Source organism: Salmo salar, chromosome ssa11 (assembly GCF_905237065.1).
Source record: "Salmo salar chromosome ssa11, Ssal_v3.1, whole genome shotgun sequence".
NCBI classification, from domain to species: Eukaryota; Metazoa; Chordata; class Actinopteri; order Salmoniformes; family Salmonidae; genus Salmo; species Salmo salar.
This window is the reverse complement of record NC_059452.1, coordinates 105,508,907-105,532,675: the sequence shown is the minus strand read 5'-3', so window position 1 is coordinate 105,532,675 and position 23,769 is coordinate 105,508,907. Positions and strand designations below refer to the sequence as shown.

The following is a 23,769-nucleotide window of genomic DNA, read 5'->3' as shown; positions in this document are numbered from 1 at the left end:
ATTATTTTAAGAATTATAGATACAGAACTCCTCTATGCACTCGATATGTCCGATTTTAAAATAGCTTTTGGTGAAAGCACATTTTGCAATATTCTAAGTACATAGCCCAGGCATCACGGGCTAGCTATTTAGACACCCGGCAAGATTAGCACTCACCATAATCATATTTACTATTATAAAAGTTTGATTACCTTTTGTTGTCTTCGTCAGAATGCACTCCCAGGACTGCTACTTCAATAACAAATGTTGGTTTGGTCCAAAATAATCCATCGTTATATCCGAATAGCGGCGTTTTGTTCGTGCGTCCCAGACACTATCTGAAATGGTAAAGAAGGGTCGCGCGCATGGCGCAATTCGTGACAAAAAAAATCTAAATATTCCATTACCGTACTTCGAAGCATGTCAACCGCTGTTTAAAATCAATTTTTATGCCATTTTTCTCGTAGAAAAGCGATAATATTCCGACCGGGAATCTCCTTTTCGGCAAACAGAGGAAAAAATCACAAAGACGGGGGGCGGTCAGGTCACGCGCCTAAGCCCAGAGTCCCTTGATCGGCCACTTGAGAAAGGCGATAATGTGTTTCAGCCTGGGGCTGGGATGACGACATTCAGGTTTTTCCCGGGCTCTGAGCGCCTATGGACGACGTAGGAAGTGTCACGTTAGAGCAGAGATCCTTAGTAAAAGATAGAGATGGAAAAGAAGTTCAAGAAATGGTCAGACAGGCCACTTCCTGTAAAGGAATCTCTCAGGTTTTGACCTGCCATTTGAGTTCTGTTATACTCACAGACACCATTCAAACAGTTTTAGAAACTTTAGGGTGTTTTCTATCCATATGTAATAAGTATATGCATATTCTAGTTACTGGGTAGGAGTGGTAACCAGATTAAATCGGGTATGTTTTTTATCCAGCCGTGTCAATACTGCCCCCTAGCCCTAACAGGTTAACAACAATCATAGTAAGGTACTTAATTTGTTAAACAGAAATGATATGATATTGAGATAAAAGCGGCTGCATTGGCCATTTTAAATTTTGTGTCACGTCTGCTCCTGCTTCTCCAGTACTAACCACCGGTCCTGGGATTCATCATTACGCACACCTGGCGCTCATCATTACGCACACCTGGCGCTCATCATTACGCGTACCTGGCGCTCATCATTACGCGTACCTGGCGCTCATCATTACGCACACCTGGCGCTCATCATTACACACACCTGGCGCTCATCATTACGCACACCTGGCGCTCATCATTACGCGTACCTGGCGCTCATCATTACGCGTACCTGGCGCTCATCATTACGCACACCTGGCGCTCATCATTACGCACACCTGGCGCTCATCATTACGCGTACCTGGCGCTCATCATTACGCGTACCTGGCGCTCATCATTACGCGTACCTGGTGCTCATCATTACGCGTACCTGGCGCTCATCATTACGCACACCTGGAACTCATCATTACGCGTACCTGGCGCTCATCATTACACGTACCTGTGATGATATTGAAGTTTCTTATAGAGTTACTGCTAAGTAATTAGGGTGAGTAAAACAGTCACATCAAAACCACACCCATCATTATTATATTATGTACTTTTTACCCCTTTTTCGTGATATCCAATTGGTAGTTACAGTCTTGTCCCATTGCTGCAACTCCCATACGGACTCGGGAGAGGTGAAGGTCGAGAGCTATGCTTCCTCTGAAACACGACCCTGCGAAGCCGCATTGCTTCTTGACACACTGCTCGCTTAACCCGTAAGCCAGCCGCACCAATGTGTCGGAGGAAGAACCGTACAAGTGGCGACCGAAGTCAACGTGCATGCGCCCGGCCCACCACAAGGAATCGCTAGAGCGCGATGGTACAAGGACATCCTGGCCAGCCAAACACTCCCCTAACCCAGACGACGCCGGGCCAATTGACCCTCATGGGTCTCCCGGTCGCGGCCCGCTGCAACACAGCCTGGGATCGAACCCGGGTCTGTAGTGACGCCCCTTGCACTGCGATACAGTGCCTTAGACTGTTGCACTACTTGGGAGGCCACAACCATCATCATTATATTTCCCAACATGCTCTACTGCAGGTAGATTTTTTAGGATTGTTTTTAATGTCTGTGTTTTTGCATCCACATGGATTGATTTGGATTGATTTGATTGATTGATTATAGTGCTTCAAAGAAAACAATACAGAGTCTTGTATTAAAGCCCCTGTTGTTCTGAATGACTGTGTACTCTCGCTCTCTGTAGCCAATGTGAGTAAAACTTTTAAACAGGTTAACACTCACAAGGCTGCCGGCCCAGACGGAATACCAGGGCATGTTCTCAGAGAATGCGCACACCAGCTGGCAAGTGTCGTCACAGACATTTTCAATCTCTCCTTGTCCCAGTCTGTAATCCCAACATGTTTCAAGCTGACCACCATTGTCCCTGTTCCCAAGAACGCCAAGGTAACTTGAAATAAATGACTAACATCCTGTAGCGCTCATATCTGTAATTATGGAGTGCTTTGAAAAGGCTTCTCATGGCTCATATCAACACCATTATCCCAGACACCCTGGACCCACTCCAATTCACATACCAACCCAACAGATCCACAGATGACGCAATCTCAATTGTACTTAACGCTGCCCTCTCCCACCTGGACAAGTGAGGAAATAACTATGTGAGAATGCTGCTCATTGACTACAGCTCAGTGTTCAACACCATAGCTTGGGACCCTGGGACTGAACACCTCCATCGGTAACTGGATCCTGGACTTCCTGACTGGCCGGCCCAAGGCAGTGAGGGTAGGCAAAAATACCTCCGCCATGCTGACCCTCAACATGGGGGGCCCCTCATGGGTGCGTGCTTAGTCCCCTCCTGTACTGCCTGTTCATCCATGACTGTGTGGCCAATCACGACTACAACACCATGGTCAAGTTTGCTGACGACAAGACGGCGGTAGACCTGATCACCAACAACAACGAGACAGCCTATAGGGAGGAGGTCAGAGACTTGGCAGTGTGGTGCCAGGACAACAACCTCATCCTCAACGACAGTAAGACCAAGGAGCTGATCGTGGACTACAGGAGAAAGAGGGGGGAGCACGTCCCTGTCCATATCGACAGCACTGTAGTGGAACAGGTCGAGAGCTTCAAGTTCTTTGGCGTCTACATCACTAAGGTCTTAACATAGTGCACACACACCCGAGCATTTGTGAAGAGGGCACGTCAGCGCCCCTTCCCCCTCAGGAGGCTGAAAAGATTTGGCAGATCCACTAAATGTTCTACTGCTGCACCATCGAGATAATCTTCACTGGCTGCCATCAAGGACTTCTGTATCAGGGGGTGTCGGAGGAAGGCCTTAAACATTGTCAGACTTCAGCCACCCAAGCCAGTTCACTCTGCTGCCATCCGGCAAACGATTCCCGGAGCATAGGCTCTCGGAACAACAGGCTTCGAGACACCTTCTACCCACAAGACATACAGCTGCAAAATAGCCATAAGACTGCTAAATAGCCATACAGCTGCAAAATAGCCATACGACTGCTAAATAGCCATAAGACTGCTACATAGCCATCTATCCTGATGCCTAGTCACTTTACCCTACCTTCATCTACATATCTACCTCTAATACCTTATTATTATCTATCCTGATGCCTAGTCACTTTACCCTGCCTTCATGTACATATCTACCTCAAATACCTTATCATTGTCTATCCTGATGCCTAGTAATTTCCCCCCTTCCTTCATGTATATACTGTATCTACCTCAAACACCTCGTAGCCCAGCTCATTGATCTGGTACAGGTACTCCCTGTATATAGCTCCACATTGATCTGGTTCTCCCTGTATATAGCTCCACATTGACCTAGTACTTCCTGTATATAGCTCCACATTGATCTGCTACTTCCTGTATATAGCTCCACATTGATCTGGTACTTCCTGTATATAGCTCCACATTGATCTGGTACTTCCTGTATATAGCTCCACATTGATCTCGTACTTCCTGTATATAGCTCCACATTGATCTAGTACTTCCTGTATATAGCTCCTCATTGATCTGGTACTCAAAATCAAATCAAATTTATTTTTATATAGCCCTTCGTACATCAGCTGATATTCTCAAAGTGCTGTACAGAAACCCAGCCTAAAACCCCAAACAGCAAGCAAAGCATGTGAAAGAAGCACGGTGGCTAGGAAAAACTCCCTAGGAAAAACTCCCTAGAAAGGCCAAAAACCTAGGAAGAAACCTAGAGAGGAACCAGGCTATGAGGGGTGGCCAGTCCTCTTCTGGCTGTGCAGGGTGGATATTAAAACAGAACATGGTCAAAATGTTAAAATGTTAAAATGTTCATAAATGACCAGCATGGTCAAATAATAATAATCATAGTAGTTGTCGAGGGTGCAACAAGCACGTCCGGTAAACAGGTCAGGGTTCCATAGCCGCAGGCAGAACAGTTGATTATAGCTCCACATTGATCTGGTACTTCCTGTATATAGCTCCACATTGATCTGGTACTCCCTGATTATAGCTCCACATTGATCTGGTACTTCCTGTATATAGCTCCACATTGATCTGGTACTTCCTGTATATAGCTCCACATTGATATGGTACTTCCTGTATATAGCTCCACATTGATATGGTACTTCCTGTATATAGCTCCACATTGATCTGGTACTTCCTGTATATAGCTCCACATTGATCTGGTACTTCCTGTATATAGCTCCACATTGATATGGTACTTCCTGTATATAGCTCCATTCTTTTGTATTTTATACCTCGTGTGTTACTATTTAATTTGTATTAACATGTTTTAACTCTGCATCGTTGGGAAGGGCTCGTAATCAAGCATTTCACGGTAAAGTGTACACCCGTTGTTTTCGGTGCATTTATCAAATAACGTTTTATTTTATTTTGATTTGATTGATTAATATTATGCTATAAAAATCTAAATAACAAAAAAATCTAAACGAATCAATTAGATTTATTGTACTGAAATGGTTGTTCCGGTTAAAATGACGTAGGTAATTTCCTAACCCTGGCAGTCATTCTGAATGCAGGTGAATATAAATTCAAACTATTTGATATCTTAACTACGGCTTGATTCCAATAGAAATTACACATCACTTTGAAAGCCATCATAGTGGGACTTGCAGACCTAATGTGGCCTGTAAACCAGGAGTTTCCTAACACCACCGTGTTAAAGTAAGGCCTTATGATATATGTCAGGGTTTTCCAACCCTCTGGAGTTATCTCTAGATTAACACTAGAATAGAAATAACACTCATGGGAGTTATCTCCAGATTAACACTAGAATAGAAGTTACACTCATGGGAGTTATCTCCAGATTAACACTAGAATAGAAATAACACTCATGGGAGTTATCTCCAGATTAACACTAGAATAGAAATAACACTCATGGGAGTTATCTCCAGATTAACACTAGAATAGAAGTTACACTCATGGGAGTTATCTCCAGATTAACACTAGAATAGAAATAACACTCATGGGAGTTATCTCCAGATTAACACTAGAATAGAAGTTACACTCATGGGAGTTATCTCCAGATTAACACTAGAATAGAAATAACACTCATGGGAGTTATCTCCAGATTAACACTAGAATAGAAGTTACACTCATGGGAGTTATCTCCAGATTAACACTAGAATAGAAGTTACACTCATGGGAGGTATCTCCAGATTAACACTAGAATTGTGTGACGTCCTGACCAGTAAAGGGGCTGTTTGTTATTGTAGTTTGGTCAGGGCGTGGCAGGGTCTGTTTGTTATTGTAGTTTGGTCAGGGCGTGGCAGGGGGTGTTTGTTATTGTAGTTTGGTCGGGGCGTGGCAGGGGCTGTTTGTTATTGTAGTTTGGTCAGGGCGTGGCAGGGGCTGTTTGTTATTGTAGTTTGGTCAGGGCGTGGCAGGGGGTGTTTGTTATTGTAGTTTGGTCGGGGCGTGGCAGGGGCTGTTTGTTATTGTAGTTTGGTCAGGGCGTGGCAGGGGCTGTTTGTTATTGTAGTTTGGTCAGGGCGTGGCAGGGGTGTTTGTTATTGTAGTTTGGTCGGGGCGTGGCAGGGGCTGTTTGTTATTGTAGTTTGGTCAGGGCGTGGCAGGGGCTGTTTGTTATTGTAGTTTGGTCAGGGCGTGGCATGTGCTGTTTGTTATTGTAGTTTGGTCAGGGCGTGGCAGGGGGTGTTTGTTATTGTAGTTTGGTCAGGGCGTGGCAGGGGCTGTTTGTTATTGTAGTTTGGTCAGGGCGTGGCAGGGGCTGTTTGTTATTGTAGTTTGGTCAGGGCGTGGCAGGGGGTGTTTGTTTAGGGTGTTTCGGGGTTGTTTGGGTTATGTTCTATGTTAGTGTATTTCTATGCTATTTCTAGTTGGTCTATTTCTATGTGGTGTTTATTGGGTTGACCTTGAATTGGAGGCAGCTGCTTTTCGTTGCCTCTGATTGAAGGTCCTATTTGTAGGGGTGTTTGTTCTATGGGGGTTTGTGGGTAGTTATTTCCTGGTTTAGTGTTTGTTGCACCTGACGGGACTGTTTGGAGTCGTTTGTTTTGTATACGTGTTTATTTTGTTTTTCATTCCTCAAATAAAAAAAAGAAGATGAGTATACATTTTCCTGCTGCGTTTTGGTCCACTCCTTACGACAATCGTGACAATCTAGAATAGAAGTAACACTCACAGGAGTTATCTCCAGATTAACACTAGAATAGAAGTAACACTCAAGTCTAATGCAGTATTAATTTGACACCACGGAGTGTTACATTAACACTCGTCATAATGCAACACTATAATCAGAGTAGTTTTGACACTCTGTAGAGTGGCACCATATGTACTCTGAGATAGTGTTAAAATTAACTCTTTAAATGTTGATTTAACACTGAAAAAGTGTACTGTGCACAAGCTGGTTGTTAGGTGTAGTGTGTAACATGTATAATCTATGTACTAACTTCATCTAAGTAACCCACCTTGCAGACAGTGTCCAGCGTATCTTCTGCAGTCTCCCCTGGTTGAATGACGGCTAGCACAGGCTGGTCGTTAGGTAGACACACCCAGGACGGGGCCAGGTAGTCAGGAACCCAAATCTCACTGTCCACGCTGTCCTGGGGAATAATTTTCAATGAACCCTCCTCCTTCTGGATATGGAAATAGAGGTTTAAGGAGAAAGGGAATTAAAATGATAACAAACTAAATGAATACTATTACTGAAATACTCCATACTATTACCTGAAATACTCCATACTATTACCTGAAATACTCTATAATGTTACCTGAAATACTCCATACTATTACCTGAAATACCTGTTACTAAGACTGCCATCCTGCCTGTCACTAAGACTACCATCCTGCCAGACTCGCTGAATGTCCTTGAGTGGCCCAAACAGAGCCCAGACTTGAACCCGACTGAACATCTCTGGAGAGACCTGAAAATAGCTGTGCAGCAACACTCCCCTTCCAACCAGACAGAGTTTGAGAGGATCTGCAGAGAAGAATGGGAGAAACTCCCCAAATACAGGTGTGCCAAGAAGACTCGAGGCTGTAATCGCTGCCAAAGGTGCTTCAACAAAGTACTGAGTAAAGGGTCTGAATACTTATGTACGTAAATGTAAAAAAACGGTTTCTGCTTTGTCATTATGGGGTATTGTGTGTAGAATAAGGCTGTAACAAATCTCTCTCTCTCTCTCTCTCTCTCTCTCTCTCTCTCCTTCTTACTTCCCTCCAATCTCTTTGTTCCTCCATCCCTCCATCCCCCATCTATCCAATTCCCATCCCGTCTGTCTCTCCTTTCCATCTATCCATCATCCCATCCCTCGGTACCATCTCCATCTGTCCGCTGGTAGTGTGTCAGTCTACCTCGGTGGTCCCCTGTTTAACTGTGTGTGTGTGTGTGTGTGTGTGTGTGTGTGTGTGTGTGTGTGTGTGTGTGTGTGTGTGTGTGTGTGTGTGTGTGTGTGTGTGTGTGTGTGTGTGTGTGTGTGTGTGTGTGTGTGTGTGAGAAAGAGAGATGGGGGTATCTACAGACAGACAGACAGACAGACAGACAGACAGACAGACAGACAGACAGACAGACAGACAGACAGACAGACAGACAGACAGACAGACAGACAGACAGACAGACAGACAGACAGACAGACAGACAGACAGACAGACAGACAGACAGAAGGTGGGGGAGGGAGAGAGACAGAGACAGAGACAGAGACAGAGAGAGATAGAGACAACGTGGGGGAGGGAGAGAGACAGAGAGAGAGAGAGAGAGAGAAGGTGGGGGAGGGAGAGAGACAGAGAGAGATAGAGAGAGAAGGTGGGGGAGGGAGAGAGACAGAGAGAGAGAGAGAGATAGAGAAGGTGGGGGGAGGGAGAGAGACAGAGAGACAGAGACAGATAGAGAAGGTGGGGGAGGGAGAGAGACAGAGAGACAGAGACAGATAGAGAAGGTAGGGGAGGGAGAGAGACAGAGAGACAGAGAGAGAGAGAGAAGGTGGGGGAGGGAGAGAGACAGAGAGAGAGAGAGAGAGAGAGAAGGTGGGGGGAGGGAGAGAGACAGAGAGAGAGAGAGAGAGAGAGAGAAGGTGGGGGAGGGAGAGAGACAGAGAGAGAGAGAGATAGAGAAGGTGGGGGGAGGGAGAGAGACAGAGAGAGAGAGACAGAGAGAGAAGGTAGGGGAGGGAGAGAGACAGACAGAGAGAGAGAAGGTGGGGGAGGGAGAGAGACAGAGAGAGATAGAGAGAGAAGGTGGGGGAGGGAGAGAGACAGAGAGAGAGAGAGAGAGAGATAGAGAAGGTGGGGGGAGGGAGAGAGACAGAGAGACAGAGACAGAGAGAGAAGGTAGGGGAGGGAGAGAGACTGAGAGAGACAGAGACAGAGAGAGACAGAGACAGAGCGAGATAAGGTAGGGGAGAGAGAGAGACAGAGACAGAGAGAGAGAAGGTGGGGGAGGGAGGGAGAGAGACAGAGAGAGAGAGAGAGAGAGAAGGTGGGTGAGGGAGAGAGAGACAGACAGAGAGAGAGAGAGAAGGTGGGGCAGGGAGAGAGACAGACGAGAGAGAGAGAAGGTGGGGGAGGGAGAGAGACAGAGAGAGAGAGAGAGAGAGATAGAGAAGGTGGGGGAGGGAGAGAGACAGAGAGAGAGAGAGAGAGAGATAGAGAAGGTGGGGGAGGGAGAGAGACAGAGAGACAGAGACAGAGAGAGAAGGTAGGGGAGGGAGAGAGACAGAGAGACAGAGACAGAGAGAGACAGAGACAGAGCGAGATAAGGTAGGGGAGAGAGAGAGACAGAGACAGAGAGAGAGAAGGTGGGGGAGGGAGGGAGAGAGACAGAGAGAGAGTGAGAGAGAGAGAGAAGGTGGGTGAGGGAGAGAGACAGACAGAGAGAGAGAGAGAAGTTGGGGCAGGGAGAGAGACAGACAGAGAGAGAGAGAGAGAAGGTTGGGGAGGGAGAGAGACAGAGACAGAGACAGAGAGAGATAAGGTAGGGGAGAGAGAGGTCTAACACCAGACAGACAGAGTGAACTCCCCCTACTCCCTGTACCATCTGGCTCCCCTCCTGGTCCTTAGCCCACCAAGGAAGACTGTTCCCATCTTCCCAGCTCTCACACACACTAGTGGGGGATGGACAGAAGGCCAGCTGCATGGTATTGTAACATACACATCCCACTCACCTAACCTAACTTTGGAGAGAGTCTCGACCCCCCGCATTCCCTCTGCCAGAACACACAGTATGGCACATGTGGTGTGTGTGGAGAGAACTCTAACCCCCACAATCCCAGTGGGGCTTTACATAATGTGTGTGTGAGTGTGTTTCCATCTGCAGATAGGTGAAAGTGACAGCAGGCTCTTCCCTTGTTCACGAAATATGGAGCTTACTGTGCTGTCTTCGCTGCTCTCACACACACAGAGTCCTCTCTAGTTGTGTCCTCAGATGAACCATCTTTCTCTCACAACTCTCTCTCTCTCTGTCACTGGGTTCTCTCTAGCTGTGTCCTCAGGAAAGCATCTCTCTCTCTGTCACTGGGTTCTCTCTAGCTATGTCCTCAGGAAAGCATCTCTCTCTCTGTCACTGGGTTCTCTCTAGCTGTGTCCTCAGGAAAGCATCTCTCTCTCTGTCACTGGGTTCTCTCTAGCTGTGTCCTCAGATGAACCCTCTTTCTCTCACAGCTGTTCCATGTCACCTTTAGAGGTAAAATATGCTTTTGACTCTTACCGATTTCTCACTGGCCGTATCTTCAAACATTCTCTCCGTTGGTTTGATCACTGGTTCCCCTCCAGCAACAAACACCTGCAAACACACACACACACACACACACACACACACACACACACACACACACACACACACACACACACACACACACACACACACACACACACACACACACACACACACACACACACACACACACACCATAACATTAGATAGATTAACAGCAGACAACAAAGACATACGTTAACTAAAGTAGAAATAAACAGGTCAAAGTGACTATTTCCAAAACGACACATGTTGTTTTCTTCATTATTTGTGGTATCCAGGAAATAAGGGTTAGGGGTTAAAGGTCAGGAGTCAGGGTTAAAATTCAAAAGGTGACTAACCTGGTTGATGCTGGGTCGACCTTTAACCTTCTTCTTAGATGTGGTGTCCAGCCCCCAGAGGGAAGAGAAGCGACTCCGACGTTTACTAGAGGGGCGGGGCATAGCCTGGGACCGCTTCCTCACCGCGCTCTCTGTACGTACCGCCACCTGAGGGTCAGATCAATATATTGATTGATTAGTTGATTAGAAGAGTGACTGTCTGTTTATTGTTTCTGATTGATTGATTGATTGATTGATTGATATGTGTTACATCATATTCTCAACAATCTATTCAGATCAATAGATTCTAGACTGATTGGCTGAGTAGGCATGGCGCCTTAAAGGCAGCATAGCGTAATCGCTCCTGTAAATATTATAATATTAGTCATAATAATATATATATAATATTCTAATAAACAATTATAATATAGAATTATAATATATATATAATATTATAATATAGAATTATAATACATATATATAATATTATAATATACATTTCTAATATATAATATTATAATATACAATTATAATATATATATATATATACAATTATAATATATATAATTTTACAATATACAATTAGAATGTTATATTAGTCATATTCAGTTGTTTTGGTAGAATTTTTTTTACAAGTTTTGTTTAAATTAACAATGAATATAATTACAATAGAGTATCTCTAAATGTCTTAAACCACCATGGTGTTTCAAAACTATCAAGTCGGTTGGTTTGACTAGCTAGCTAGCTAACATTAGCTAGTTGGTTTGGCTAGGTAGCTAGCTAACATTAGCTAGTTGGTTTGGCTAGCTAGCTAGCTAGCTAACATTAGCTAGTTGGTTTGGCTAGCTAGCTAGCTAACATTAGCTAGTTGGTTTGGCTAGCTAGCTAGCTAACATTAGCTAGTTGGTTTGGCTAGCTAGCTAGCTAACATTAGCTAGTTGGTTTGACTAGCTAGCTAGCTAACATTAGCTAGTTGGTTTGACTAGCTAGCTAGCTAACATTATCTAGTTGGTTTGACTAGCTTGCTAGCTAACATTAGCTAGTTGGCTGACTAGCTAGCTGTTTTGATTTGAATGCTGAAGGTTGAGGAGAATCCTGAAGAAAGAGTGACAGCAGAAATGGCAGGGTGTCATGAGAAGGCAAAGGCACATTGTTGGGAAGACAAACGTGTAGTGAGCTTTCCGGAGCACAGAGACTGTCCAGGGAATCACCCAGGCGGGTGCTGCGTGTTTGGTCGAGGAGTAGTTTGTTAGCTACCTGTGGTGGCTCTGCTCCGAGGTGCACTCACTACCTGTTTATCCGTTCTGGACCACGGATTTCAAGACCGGACCTCGTAACACACTGAAACGTGTGTTACGCTCCTGAGGCTTCACCTGCCGTGACCGTGATGCTCCCTTTCTCCATCCTCACAAAGACATTTATCATGTCGTTTTTTTTTGCCTATTTGTTGAATTATTTAGGTTTAAACTTAATTATTTAGGTACAAACTGCATTTCAGCTTTTAGCAGCCAATGTTGTACATCAAGTCAAATAAATCAATCCAAATTAGTTGATTGTAAGACTCACTAGTGTCTAAGGTCTAATTGATGGCTCACTTAATAACCTTTTACTGCAGTGGGCTAAAACAGGGTCACACAGAGTGATTCTGGGTAATCCGGGTCACACAGAGTGATTCTGGGTAATCCGGGTCACACAGAGTGATTCTGGGTAATCCGGGTCACACAGAGTGATTCTGGGTAGTCTACACAACAAATCTACTTTGAAACCAAAGTATCCACCTCACGCACCTGGTTACGGGCTGAAACAACAAGGAGACACACCTGAAACCATATCAGTGTTTTCATCTCAACTATTACACTTTATATACATCACAGAGGACGGGATTGGCTGAAACGTGTGTCACCTCACCTTCTCAGAGAACCCTATTGCGGTCTAACTAAATGTTATTGGGTCAACGAAAATTTGAGACGTTATCAGGTCTATGATAACTGATCAGCATTTGGGTCAGTGGTTGTGTTACAGTAACTCAAGTGATAGATGTAATCCACTCTCTGTGTGTGTGTGTGTGTGTGTGTGTGTGTGTGTGTGTGTGTGTGTGTGTGTGTGTGTGTGTGTGTGTGTGTGTGTGTGTGTGTGTGTGTGTAAAGGGGATATCTAGTCAACCAGCATGTGTCTTCCCGCATTTAATCCAATCCTTCTGAATCAGAGAGGAGCGGGGGGGGGGGCCTGACTTAATCAACATCCATGTTATTGGTCACCCACTTTGTGGTGGGAAAAACACACACACTCGAATAGTCTCTTTGTGGTGGGGAAACACACACACACACACTCCGAATCAGTCTCTTTGTGGTGGGGAAAAACACACACACACACACACACACACACACACACACACACACACACACACACACACACGTACAAATGGACAAACACACATGCACACGTTGAAACACATCCTGGCATTTCTGGGTTAATTCATATTAGAGAAGAGAGATGCATTGAACTGGACACTTCTAGTGTGTGTGTGTGTGTGTGTGTGTGTGTGTGTGTGTGTGTGTGTGTGTGCCAAATACTTGTCATATAATAATTGAGTCATAATACACTCATACAGAAAACACAAACAAAGGTCTCCTCCTGGTAACTGTAACTGGTCTAGTAGGGTTTTTCTTTAAGGCTTTTAATCCTGAGGACAGAGAACAGGAGGAGAACAGGAGGAGAACAGGAGGAGAAGAGAGATGAACAGAGGAGAAGAGAGATGAACAGAGGAGAAGAGAGATGAACAGAGGAGAAGAGAGGAGAACAGAGGAGAAGAGAGGAGAGAAGAGAAGAGAGGAGAGGAGAAGAGAGATGAACAGAGGAGAAGAGAGGAGAAGAGAGGAGAAGAGAGGAGAAGAGAGAAGAGAGGAGAGGAGAAGAGAGATGAACAGAGGAGAAGAGAGATGAACAGAGGAGAAGAGAGGAGAAGAGAGGAGAAGAGAGGAGAAGAGAGATGAACAGAGTATGAGAGAGAAGACAGAACCGACACAAAGACAGGGTGTGTGTGCAACAAACAGGGAGGTAGAAATTGAGGGAAGAGAGAGAGAGAGAGAGAGAGAGAGACAAACACAAACAGACCCCACAGAGTATGAGTAAACAAAAAGATAATTACTTGACACATTGGGAAAAATTAACAAAAAAACTGAGCAAACTAGAACGCTATTTGGCCCTTAACGCTATGTGGCAGAATACCTGACAACTGTGACTGGCCCAAACTTAAGGAAAGCTACAGTATGTACAGACTCAGTGAGCCTTGCTATTGAGAAAGAAGACAGGCTATGTGCAACACTGCACACAAAATGAGGTGGAAACTGAGCTGCACTTCCTAACCTCCTGCCCAATGTATGACCATATTAGAGACACATATTTCCCTCAGATTAGACAGACCCAATTTGAAAACAAATTAAACATTGATAAACTCCCATATCTACTGGGTGAAATACCACAGTGTGCCATCACAGCAGCAAGATTTGTGACATGTTGCCACAGTGAAGAACAAACACCTTTGTAAATACAACCAATATTTATGTTTATTTATTTTCCCTTTTGTACTTTAACCGTTTGTACATCGTTACAACACCGTATATATCTATAATATGACATTTGTAATATCTTTATTCTTTTGGAACTTCTGTGAGTGCAATGTTTACTGTTCATTTTTTTTTGTTTATTTCACTTTTGTTTAGGGTTCACTTGCTTTGTTTCCCATGCCAATAAAGCCCCTTGAATTGAATTGAATTGAATTGAGAGAGAGAGAGAGAGAGAGAGAGAGAGAGAGAGAGAGAGAGAGAGAGAGAGAGAGAGAGAGAGAGAGAGAGAGAGAGAGAGAGAGAGAGAGAGAGAGAGAGAGAGAGAGAGAGAGAGAGAGTGAGGAGGAGACACAGAGAGGAGACACAGAGAGAGGAGAGGGAGTGAGAGAGAGAGAGACAGTTAAGCCTGTATGTGGGAATAGAGGATAAGGGGGCGTGAGCCTGGTATTGAAACTCCAATCACAGCCTGTTAAAGAACAGATTAAAAACCCCTATCTCTCTCTCTATAGGTATTTCCCTGTTACAGGTTTGCCTCTCTCCACTTCCTTATATGGCTCCAGGTGAACAGCCACACAGGTAACAGAGTTTGTTATTAACATTCCACTCATGATGTCACTCCAACTTTGAACATTCTGTTGGAGCTCCGAGGAGCAACACCATGACCTGTGTCCCAAAATGGTACCTTGTTCCCTACGCATCGCATCGCGCTACTTTTGGCACAATGGGCCCTCGCCAAAAGTGCAATGGGGAATAGGGTGGCATTTGGGACACTGACCAGGTGCTAAGCAGGCCCTGCTGGAGAGAGGTGCAGAGTGGCTAGCTATCAGCCAGAGGGGGGAAATCACGAAAGAGGGATGTGTACACCTGAACGCATTGACTGACTTCCTGCAAAACACGCGTCTTCTCTGGGATAATAACGTGTGATTGATTGATGCCCTTGTGATTGATGGGGGGGGGAGGACATTGTGGTTTGGTGGGTTGGTACTCTTCACTGTCAGTGTGTGTGTGTGTGTATATGTAAGTTTGAGTGTGTGTGTGTGTGTGTGTGTGTGTGTGTGTGTGTGTGTGTGTGTGTGTGTGTGTGTGTGTGTGTGTGTGTGTGTGTGTGTGTGTGTGTGTGTGTGTGTGTGTGTATATGTAAGTTTGAGTGTGTGTATGTGTATGTATGTGTGTGTACATCAGTCTCACTGTGTGTGCGCTTCTGCACATGCGATTCTTGTCCCCACTCACCAGCGCGTGAAAGGAAGACACCGAGAAGATTCCCAGGCGTCCCATGGCCTGTTTGGTGGCTCTGGAGGCCACGGCTAGCAGACGTTTAGGGTTGGGCAGCTCCCCTCCCTGCAGACTGGACAGGTAACAACGACACCTGAACATGTCCAAGTGGAACTGTTCTAGATTCTGCTCCCACAGGAAGATCTGACAGAGGGGGGAGAGAGAGAGAGAGACAGAGAGGGAGAGAGAGAGAGACAGAGAGAGAGAGAGAGAGGCAGAGAGAGAGAGAGACAGAGAGAGAGAGAGAGAGAGAGAGAGAGAGAGTGAGAGGAAGAGAGAGAGAGAGAGAGAGAGAGGAAGAGAGAGAGAGACAGACAGGGAGGTTGATTAGTATTGTTGTGTTACGTTACAGGTGGAGTTACTGTATCTAAGGACAGTAAATAAATAAATAAAAACTCCTTTATTGACTTCAGTTACACCCAGTTGCGTACAAAAACACACTCTTCATCCTGTTCACACACAGTGCCTGATTTCCCACATCGCCAGACAGGCTCATACTAAACTAAACTACAGGTAAACACTCATCAGCTGATTAAAAGGGATTGAGAGGCAACATGACACTTGCCACAGGGATCAAAGGTAATGACAGGGTTTTAACACCGAATCGGTCTGTTTGTGGTGGGGAAACACACACACACACACACACACACACACACACACACACTCCGAATCAGTCTTTTTGTGGTGGGAAAACACACACACACTCCGAATGAGTCTCTTTGTGGTGGGGAAACACACACACACACACTCCGAATCAGTCTCTTTGTGGTGGGAAAACACACACACACACACACACACACACACACACACACACACACACACACACACACACACACACACACACACACACACACACACACTCTGAATCAGTCTCTTTGTGGTGCGAAAACACACACACACACACACACACACACACGCACACACACACACACACACACACACACACACACACACACTCCGAATCAGTCTATATATATATATACTGCTCAAAAAAATAAAGGGAACACTTAAACAACACATCCTAGATCTGAATGAAAGAAATAAGCTTATTAAATACTTTTTTCTTTACATAGTTGAATGTGCTGACAACAAAATCACACAAAAATAATCAATGGAAATCCAATTTATCAACCCATGGAGGTCTGGATTTGGAGTCACACTCAAAATTAAAGTGGAAAACCACACTACAGGCTGATCCAACGTTGATGTAATGAGGCTCAGTAGTGTGTGTGGCCTCCACGTGCCTGTATGACCTCCCTACAACGCCTGGGCATGCTCCTGATGAGGTGGCGGATGGTCTCCTGAGGGATCTACTCCCAGACCTGGACTAAAGCATTCGCCAACTCCTGGACAGTCTGTGGTGCAACGTGGCGTTGGTGGATGGAGCGAGACATGATGTCCCAGATGTGCTCAATTGGATTCGGGTCTGGGGAACGGGCGGGCCAGTCCATAGCATCAATGCCTTCCTCTTGCAGGAACTGCTGACACACTCCAGCCACATGAGGTCTAGCATTGTCTTGCATTAGGAGGAACCCAGGGCCAACCGCACCAGCATATGGTCTCACAAGGGGTCTGAGGATCTCATCTCGGTACCTACTGGCAGTCAGGCTACCTCTGGGGAGCACATGGAGGGCTGTGCAGCCCCCCCAAAGAAATGCCACCCCACACCATGACTGACCCACCGCCTAAACCGGTCATGCTGGAGGATGTTGCAAGCAGCAGAACGTTCGTCTCATGACGCATGACGTCCCATGACGTCTCCAGACTCTGTCACGTCTGTCACGTGCTCATTGTGAACCTGCTTTCATCTGTGAAGAGCACAGGGCACCAGTGGCGAATTTGCCAATCTTGGTGTTCTCTGGCAAATGCCAAACGTCCTGCACGGTCTTGGGCTGTAAGCACAACCCCCACCTGTGGACGTCGGGCCCTCATACCACCCTCATGGAGTCTGTTTCTGACCGTTTGAGCAGACACATGCACATTTGTGGCCTGCTGGAGGTCATTTTGCAGGGCTCTGGCAGTGCTTCTCCTGCTCCTCCTTGCACAAAGGCGGAGGTAGCGGTCCTGCTGCTGGGTTGTTGCCCTCCTACGGCCTCCTCCACGTCTCCTGATGTACTGGCCTGTCTCCTGGTAGCGCCTCCATGCTCTGGACACTATGCTGACAGACACAGCAAACCTTCTTGCCACAGCTCGCATTGATGTGCCATCCTGGATGAGCTGCACTTCCTGAGCCACTTGTGTGGGTTGTAGACTCCGTCTCATGCTACCACTAGAGTGAAAGCACCGCCAGCATTCAAAAGTGACCAAAACATCAGCCAGGAAGCATAGGAACTGAGAAGTGGTCTGTGGTCCCCACCTGCAGAACCACTCCTTTATTGGGGGTGTCTTGCTAATTGCCTATCATTTCCACCTGTTGTCTATTCCATTTGCACAACAGCATGTGAAATTTATTGTCAATCAGTGTTGCTTCCTAAGTGGACAGTTTGATTTCACAGAAGTGTGATTGACTTGGAGTTACATTGTGTTGTTTAAGTGTTCCCTTTATTTTTTTGAGCAGTGTATATATATAATATGTATTCATTCATATGTAACACCAATGTTGGGTTTCACAGCAATGGAGGGTTCAGAGGGATAATGATCTGGAGAGCTGTAGATTGGAGGGTTCAGAGGGCTAATGATCTGGAGAGCTGTAGATTGGAGGGTTCAGAGGGCTAATGATCTGGAGAGCTGTAGATTGGAGGGTTCAGAGGGCTAATGATCTGGAGAGCTGTAGATTGGAGGGTTCAGAGGGCTACAGATCTGGAGAGCTGTAGATTGGAGGGTTCAGAGGGCTAATGATCTGGAGAGCTGTAGATTGGAGGGTTCAGAGGGCTAATGATCTGGAGAGCTGTAGATTGGAGGGTTCAGAGGGCTAATGATCTGGAGAGCTGTAGATTGGAGGGTTCAGAGGGCTAATGATCTGGAGAGCTGTAGATTGGAGGGTTCAGAGGGCTAATGATCTGGAGAGCTGTAGATTGGAGGGTTCAGAGGGCTACAGATCTGGAGAGCTGTAGATTGGAGGGTTCAGAGGGCTAATGATCTGGAGAGCTGTAGATTGGAGGGTTCAGAGGGCTAATGATCTGGAGAGCTGTAGATTGGAGGGTTCAGAGGGCTAATGATCTGGAGAGCTGTAGATTGGAGGGTTCAGAGGGCTAATGATCTGGAGAGCTGTAGATTGGAGGGTTCAGAGGGCTAATGATCTGGAGAGCTGTAGATTGGAGGGTTCAGAGGGCTAATGATCTGGAGAGCTGTAGATTGGAGGGTTCAGAGGGCTAATGATCTGGAGAGCTGTAGATTGGAGGGTTCAGAGGGCTAATGATCTGGAGAGCTGTAGATTGGAGGGTTCAGAGGGCTAATGATCTGGAGAGCTGTAGATTGGAGGGTTCAGAGGGCTAATGATCTGGAGAGCTGTAGATTGGAGGGTTCAGAGGGCTAATGATCTGGAGAGCTGTAGATTGGAGGGTTCAGAGGGCTAATGATCTGGAGAGCTGTAGATTGGAGGGTTCAGAGGGCTAATGATCTGGAGAGCTGTAGATTGGAGGGTTCAGAGGGCTAATGATCTGGAGAGCTGTAGATTGGAGGGTTCAGAGGGCTAATGATCTGGAGAGCTGTAGATTGGAGGGTTCAGAGAGCTAATGATCTGGAGAGCTGTAGATTGGAGGGTTCAGAGGGCTAAAGATCTGGAGAGCTGTAGATTGGAGGGTTCAGAGGGCTTATGATCTGGAGAGCTGTAGATTGGAGGGTTCAGAGGGCTAATGATCTGGAGAGCTGTAGATTGGAGGGTTCAGAGGGCTAATGATCTGGAGAGCTGTAGATTGGAGGGTTCAGAGGGCTAATGATCTGGAGAGCTGTAGATTGGAGGGTTCAGAGGGCTAATGATCTGGAGAGCTGTAGATTGGAGGGTTCAGAGGGCTAATGATCTGGAGAGCTGTAGATTGGAGGGTTCAGAGGGCTACAGATCTGGAGAGCTGTAGATTGGAGGGTTCAGAGGGCTAATGATCTGGAGAGCTGTAGATTGGAGGGTTCAGAGGGCTTATGATCTGGAGAGCTGTAGATTGGAGGTTCAATCCCACATAATCTTTAACCATATTTCTTTTTAAAAGAACTGTGGAAATTGAGGCTAAAAGAGAGGATGTCTTTATTTCATCCAGATGTATAAATCCAGTCAGAAATGCAGAATTTAGACTAACTAAAATAAAAAATAAAAACTTGTGTAAAAATTGAATGTTGAACTAAAAAAATACAATAAACACACCATATATAATTCCTATTTTGTGATGCTTGATATGTTCCCCCCTCCTGTCTTATTTTTCATGATCTGAAAAGCAAGAGTAATCCTAGATCAGCACTCACAGTCTTGGATACCTTGTAAATATGGTGCCCAGAAGTAGAGTACATAGCAGATACAGTTGAAGACGGAAGTTTACGTACACTTAGGTTGGTGTCATTAAAACTTGTTTTTCAACCACTTCACAAATTTCTTGTTAACAAACTATAGTTTTGGCAAGTCGGTTAGGACATCTACTTTGTGCATGACACAAGTCATTTTTCCAACAATTGTTTACAGACAGATTATTTCACTTATAATTCACTGTTTCGCAATTCCAGTGGGTCAGAAGTTTACATACACTGAGTTGACTGTGCCTTTAAACAGCTTGGAAAATTCCAGAAAATGATGTCATGTCTTTAGAAGCTTCTGATAGGCTAATTGACATCATTTGAGTCAATTGGAGGTGTACCTGTGGATGTATTTCAAGGCCAACCTTCAAACTCAGTGCCTCTTTGCTTGACATTATGGGAAAATCAAAAGAAATCAGCCAAGACCTCAGAAAATAAATTGTAGACCTCCACAAGTCTGGTTCATCCATTCCAGATGCCTGAAGGTACCATGTTCATCTGTACAAACAATAGTACGCAAGTATAAACACCATGGGACCACACAGCCGTCATACCTCTCAGGAAGGAGACGCATTCTGTCTCTTAGAGATGAACGTACTTTGGTGCAAAAAGTGCAAATCAATCCCTGAACAACAGCAAAGGACCTTGTGAAGATGCTGGAGGAAACAGGTACAAAAGTATCAATATCCACAGTAAAACGAGTCCTATATCGACATAACCTGAAAGGCCGCTCAGCAAGGAAGAAGCCACTGCTCCAAAACCGCCATAAAAAAAGCTAGACTACGGTTTGAAACTGCACATGGGGACAAAGATCGTACTTTTTGGAGAAATGTCCTCTGGTCTGATGAAACAAAAATGAAACTGTTTGGCCATAATGACCATCGTTATGTTTGGAGGAAAGAGGAGAGGCTTGCAAGCCGAAGAACACCATCCCAACCGTGAAGCATGGGGGTGGCACCATCATGTTGTGGGGGTGCTTTGCTGCAGGAGGGACTGGTGCACTTCAAAATAGATGGCATCATGAGGCAGGAAAATTACGTGGATATAGTGAAGCAACATCTCAAGACATTAGTCAGGAAGTTAAATCTTGGTCGCAAATGGGTCTTCCAAATGGACAATGACACCAAAGCATACTTCAAAAGTTGTGGCAAAATGGCTTAAGGACTACAAAGTCAAGGTATTGGAATGGCCATCACAAAGCCCTGACCTCAATCCCATAGAAAATTGTAGGCAGAACTGAAAAAGTGTGTGCGAGCAAGGAGGCCTACAAACCTGACTCAGTTACACCAGATCTGTCAGGAGGAATGGGCCAAAATTCACCCAATTTATTGTGGGAAGCTTGTGGAAGGCTACCCGGAATGTTTGACCCAAGTTAAACAGTTTAAAGGCAATGCTACCAAATACTAATTGAGTGTATGTAGACTTCTGACCCACTGGGGACGTGATGAAAGAAATAAAAGCTGAAATAAATTAATCTCTCTACTATTATTCAGACATTTCACATTCTTAAAATAAAGTGGTGATCCTAATTGACCTAAGACAGGGAATATTTACTATAATTAAATGTCAGGAATTGTGAAAAACTGAGTTTAAATGTATTTGGTTAAGGTGTATGTAAACCTCCGACTTCAACTGTAAAAAGGATGGGTGAAGTGATGGTGAACAACCCAGTTACCAGTATTTCCCTGGGTTAGTTATGTCTAAGAAGGTTTAAGAAGGAAGCAAGGAATTAATTCCTGATTGACCGTGGCTACCATACTGCCGTGGCGACCATACTGCCGTGGCTACCATACTGCCCGTGGCGATCATACTGCCATGGTTATATACTGCCGTGGCTACCATACTGCCATGGTTATATACTGCCGTGGCGACCATACTGCCGTGGCTACCATACTGCCGTGGCTACCATACTGCCGTGGCTACCATACTGCCGTGGCTACCATACTGCCGTGGCTACCATACTGCCGTGGTTATATACTGCCGTGGCGACCATACTGCCGTGTCGACCATACTGCCCGTTGCGACCATACTGCCCGTGGCGACCATACTGCCGTGGCTACCATACTGCCGTGGCTACCATACTGCCGTGGCTACCATACTGCCGTGGCTACCATACTGCCCGTGGCAACCATACTGCCCGTGGCGACCATACTGCCGTGGCTACCATACTGCCGTGTCGACCATACTGCCGTGTCGACCATACTGCCGTGGCTACCATACTGCCGTGGCGACCATACTGCCATGGGGACTGTACTGCTATGTCTATATACTGCCGTGGCGACCATACTGCCGTGGCGACCATACTGCCGAGGCGACCATACTGCCGTGGCGACCATATTGCCGTGGCGACCATACTGTCGTGGCGACCATACGGCCGAGGCGACCATACTGCCGTGGCGACCATATTGCCGTGGCGACCATACTGTCGTGGCGACCATACTGAAAAAAAAAGATGTAAGAGAAGACAAACAAAGAGAAAGTTTCCCTGGTAGTCAGAAGATTAAAATAACTGAGAACCAAACATCGTAGGTTCAAACCCCACATGTGGAGATTCTCAACAAGTAATTATATATATATATATATATATATATATATATATATGGTTGTGTTTGTATGGTTAAATGCTGTTCAAATGTCATATGAATAAAATGTAAATGCTGTGTGTCTATATCACCTTGGTGTGGACCTACAATTCAGTCCTCAAAATGTAAATCTGGAGAGAAACTTAACGGGGATTCCAATCTGCTTTAAACTGTATACTCTGTGAATGCTGTGGTAATATTCGGTAAAACGTAAATATACATTTGTCTAAGTGTTCTGAGGACCTCCAAAGACAAGGTAAAATGTATATTACGTGAACATCAATGGGGAAATGATGTCAAACCTAAAACAGATATGCTATGGACATCATAAAAACAGACTTATTTGGGAAATTGTGAAACGTTGTGCAACATTGCGTAAATGTTCTGTACAACCGTTGTGAATATCACAAGAATACTCTTGTAACATCCCAGACAACTCCCATAACTAAATAAATGTATTGGAACCTTTTAAATAGGTTCTGACAACATTAAGGGAATGTCCTGTGCACTCTTGCTTAAACATTGTATGAACGTCATCAAACTATCCACCATTAAGGATGATAGAAACGGTTACAATAAGGTCTGTGACGTTTTGATAACCGTGTAAATCTCTCTCGGACAAGGTGACTTTTATCAATATATTCTCTGGGGATTTACCCCCTCAAAAAGGAAAAGCTAATTGGCCTCTAATGTGGCTATCATAAAGAACTACAAATACCATGATGCTATGGACGAGACTGACGAATCGAGGACAAAGGTAAGAATCCCTGGATTAACTATCCAATGTTAGCTAAATGCAGTAATTATTAAATTGGAAACATTTCTTTAAATGGATAATTCGGTGTACTGTCTTGTGCAAGTTTTAAACGGACACAAATCCTGTTAGTAAAGGTATCAGCTAGAGATGACCTGCAGGATCAATACCTTTTAATAAAGGTGATGACCTGTAGGATCAATACCTGTTAATAAAGGAGATGACCTGTAGGATCAATACCTGTTAGAGATGACCTGTAGGATCAATACCTGTTAGTAAAGGTGATGACCTGTAGGATCAATACCTGTTAATAAAGGTGATGACCTGTAGGATCAATACCTGTTAGTAAAGGTGATGACCTGTAGGATCAATACCTGTTAGAGATGACCTGTAGGATCAATACCTGTTAATAAAGGTGATGACCTGCAGGATCAATACCTGTTAGAGATGACCTGTAGGATCAATACCTGTTAGTAAAGGTGATGACCTGTAGGATCAATACCTGTTAATAAAGGAGATGACCTGTAGGATCAATACCTGTTAATAAAGGAGATGACCTGTAGGATCAATACCTGTTAATAAAGGTGATGACCTGTAGGATCAATACCTGTTAGT

At 45.0% G+C, this 23,769-nt stretch overlaps 1 protein-coding gene across 1 annotated transcript in view; it reads right to left on the bottom strand.

The window, feature by feature from the left end:
* Positions 1 to 23,769, bottom strand: part of LOC106592853 (rho guanine nucleotide exchange factor TIAM1) — a 141,812-nt gene that overhangs the window by 90,733 nt on the left and 27,310 nt on the right. Inside the window, exons 6-9 of the mRNA XM_045690247.1 lie at positions 15,340 to 15,525; positions 10,565 to 10,711; positions 10,179 to 10,253; positions 6,946 to 7,113 (exon numbers count right to left, since the gene is read on the bottom strand). Coding sequence (XP_045546203.1) covers positions 6,946 to 7,113; positions 10,179 to 10,253; positions 10,565 to 10,711; positions 15,340 to 15,525 — 576 coding nt within the window. The remainder of the gene's footprint in view (positions 1 to 6,945; positions 7,114 to 10,178; positions 10,254 to 10,564; positions 10,712 to 15,339; positions 15,526 to 23,769) is intronic.